General features: G+C 37.6%; 1 protein-coding gene across 1 annotated transcript in view; it reads left to right on the forward strand.

Moving 5' to 3' along the window:
• The window catches only part of LOC113212741 (uncharacterized), a 15,298-nt gene extending 12,434 nt beyond the window's left edge, over positions 1 to 2,864 (forward strand). The window contains exons 4-11 of the mRNA XM_026431549.2: positions 95 to 259; positions 373 to 477; positions 558 to 701; positions 790 to 891; positions 969 to 1,175; positions 1,262 to 1,330; positions 1,404 to 1,935; positions 2,069 to 2,864. Of these exons, the coding sequence (XP_026287334.2) occupies positions 95 to 259; positions 373 to 477; positions 558 to 701; positions 790 to 891; positions 969 to 1,175; positions 1,262 to 1,330; positions 1,404 to 1,935; positions 2,069 to 2,082 (1,338 nt within the window). The 3' untranslated portion in view covers positions 2,083 to 2,864. The remainder of the gene's footprint in view (positions 1 to 94; positions 260 to 372; positions 478 to 557; positions 702 to 789; positions 892 to 968; positions 1,176 to 1,261; positions 1,331 to 1,403; positions 1,936 to 2,068) is intronic.
• The last annotated feature ends 6 nt before the right edge of the window (positions 2,865 to 2,870 follow it).

The raw sequence follows: 2,870 nt of genomic DNA on the forward strand, positions 1-2,870 counted from the left end.
AGATGTCTCTATTCATCTGACTTTCTAGTTCCTATGCATAAATATCAATGTGTTTCTCTGTCTCATCAGAGTTTTATCCAATTTTTCCAACCAGTTTAAATCATGTAACCATGCAAAACGGTTTGTGGAAGCAGCTGGTGAAAACCCTGTTACATATTTGGACAAGCCTTTGGTTTGCAAGCCGCTTCCCCTAGCTGCTAGTAACAGCAGGGAAATGGACACTGACAACCACCCTCATACTTGGTCCAGAAAAGTTATTGTAAATGACCTGCCAAAGGCCTCCTTCAAAGGATGTATCTTTCTTTAATTACAATGAAATATGTTTGTACCAGCTAACATTACTTTAATGCCATTTCATTCCTTGTTACTTAGGAGTACTTCAAACTTTCTGTTGCCAAACAGCTAAAGAATATTGGGGAAGGGATTGAGTTTACTATTGTTTCCCATGATAGAGACTTGTGCTCAGCTGTCATTGAGGTACTTACAATAACCACATGTTAACATAGGCCAACTTTCAGAGGTAAATTATCCGTGATTATGCTCTCTGCTGTTTGCAGTTCAACAACGCTGAGTCAGCAAGCCTTGTGGTGAGTGCAGGGCTCAGATATGATTCCTCCCATCTTACGCTCACACATATGCTGGAGAAAGTTGAGTTTTCTTCTAAAGTTAAATTGTTTGATTTTGACTGTCAGATCTTCTCAGTAAGTTATTTTTATGAGTGTCTTTTTTGTGCTTACATTGTTATAAGTTTAATACATTATATTTGTTGTTAATCCTTTCATTTTTCAGGAATACCTTCAACAGTATTTGATGGGATATGTTGTTAAAGCTGGTCTACTTGGTACTCATATAAAAGATATGGAAGTGTTGGAAAACACCTGCATTGTTGAGGTCAGGTTCATATTTTTACTGCTTAACTCTCAATGTGTTTCTTTCTAATCAAAGGATTATTTAATGTTTACAAACAGTTTGCGTCTTCTGAACACGCTGCCAAATTTGTCAAGTATTCTCAATCTAGCAACAACCCGATACTTTACATGAACGAACCAGTGAAGTGCAAGCACCTTCCTATGAGTGCAACAAACACACAAGAGGTCCGTGCTGTTGCTGAAAAGTTGCCATCAAGCAAAGCAACGGTGCTGGATGCATCATACACCATGCATTCATCATTGAAAGTATGTATTTTTCTTTGCATTTTCTGAAGTATATTGTCAATTTTGTCATGACCCTTTATTTCCCTGTACTTTCTTGCCATGTCTAGGAGCCCATCATTTTAGAGGACTCCTGGGAATCAAATGCTATTTATGACGACCTTCAAGTGGTGTGTGAAGTAGGCACTTTGATTGTGTTTTCACAGGCTTTTAAAATATATACCCTGTCTAACTTTCCCATTTAATTTTTAGGAAAGTGGTACAGCAAATGATTTGCCTTCATTTATGGATAAATTGAGAGCCACCAGCACACCGAAGCACACTTCTGAAGGATCGAACTACCTTCCACAATCTGATGAAGAAGATGAAGATGAGGAATATGAATATGTTGATGAAGAGAACAAGTCAAAGGATACGAACCATGTTCTAGCCCCTTTGAGAACACGCAAGGAAACTGAAATTTTCTTAACCTGCCTTAAAATGAGAATGGTTGATGGAAAATTTAAAGCATCACAGAAAGTATGGCGGGAGGTTTCCGAAGATTTGAGAACTATCCACAACATTGAAGTCTTTGCTGGAGGCTGCCAAACGAGATGGAAATCCCTTGGGGACCGACTCAGAACAGAAAAGACAAAGGCCCAAAGCGTATGGCCCCACCGATTTGATGTTGCTTTGCTAAAAGGTACTCCCAACATATTTGGGAAACGTATTGCATCTCCTAATGTAGGAGTAATCTCCACACCCCTTAGAAAAAAAGAAAAGCTGAAGGGATCCAAAAAGCCAGGTACTAAGGTAATGGGTTGAGTGCCCAACATTTAACACTTGCCTCTCTCAAGTGTTGATAGTTACATTCATTTGCTATCAATGCCTTATTGTTCCATATATTGCCACTGAATCACATTTAATTTGTTTTGCAGGATATAACCTTTAATGACCAGGCAACACTTTGCCTTATCGACTTGCGAACAGAATACAGTGCCCAGTTTGAAAGTCAAAACTACCGCCACAAAGCGCTCTGGGAAAAGATTTCTTCTGAGATGTGCAAAGCTGGCCATGAGTGCAGAGGTTCTCAATGTCAGGATGAAATGGACAAACTAATGGATCAATACAAATCGTTTGAGGAACGAAGGGCAGTAACTGGAAACAACACTGACACATTCGCCTATGAGGAAGAAATGCGCGCATTTATGGGTCACTGGGTAAATGTCCGACCCAAAAGTTTGATTTCATTTGGCTGTGTCAACAGGTGTACCCAGAATTTGTAGTTCTTTTTCCTTGAGTTTTTTTTTTTTTTTTTCTGATTGATTATTTTTCTTTGGACTATTTTATGTACTTGTGATGCGTTGAGATAGGATTCTATTATCTAATTAATGTCAAAGTAGACATTATGAAGAATGAGTTTTATTTTTTGTTTTTACTGAATGATTTTTATATTTCTTTGTAGTATTGTTATCTACTTTGTGATCTATGTAGTTTTTAATGTTAAAGTATTCCAGTTCCTTACTTTTAAATGGGCCTTTTAAGTTATAACAATGATCATTGTTGTGCCCACATTGTTGTGAGATGTTGTCCAGTTCCTTGCATGGAAGATAGTGTTCTCCTATCGGTTTAATGTCAAAGTGGACAAAGTCATAATCAATAATAACGGGTTTTATTTGTTGTTTTATCTGAATGATTTTTATAGAAGATGTCTCTATTCATCTGACTTTCTAGTTCCTA

This window comes from Frankliniella occidentalis, unplaced genomic scaffold (assembly GCF_000697945.3).
Source record: "Frankliniella occidentalis isolate FOCC.00 unplaced genomic scaffold, Focc_3.1 Scaffold53, whole genome shotgun sequence".
Classification (NCBI taxonomy): Eukaryota; Metazoa; Arthropoda; class Insecta; order Thysanoptera; family Thripidae; genus Frankliniella; species Frankliniella occidentalis.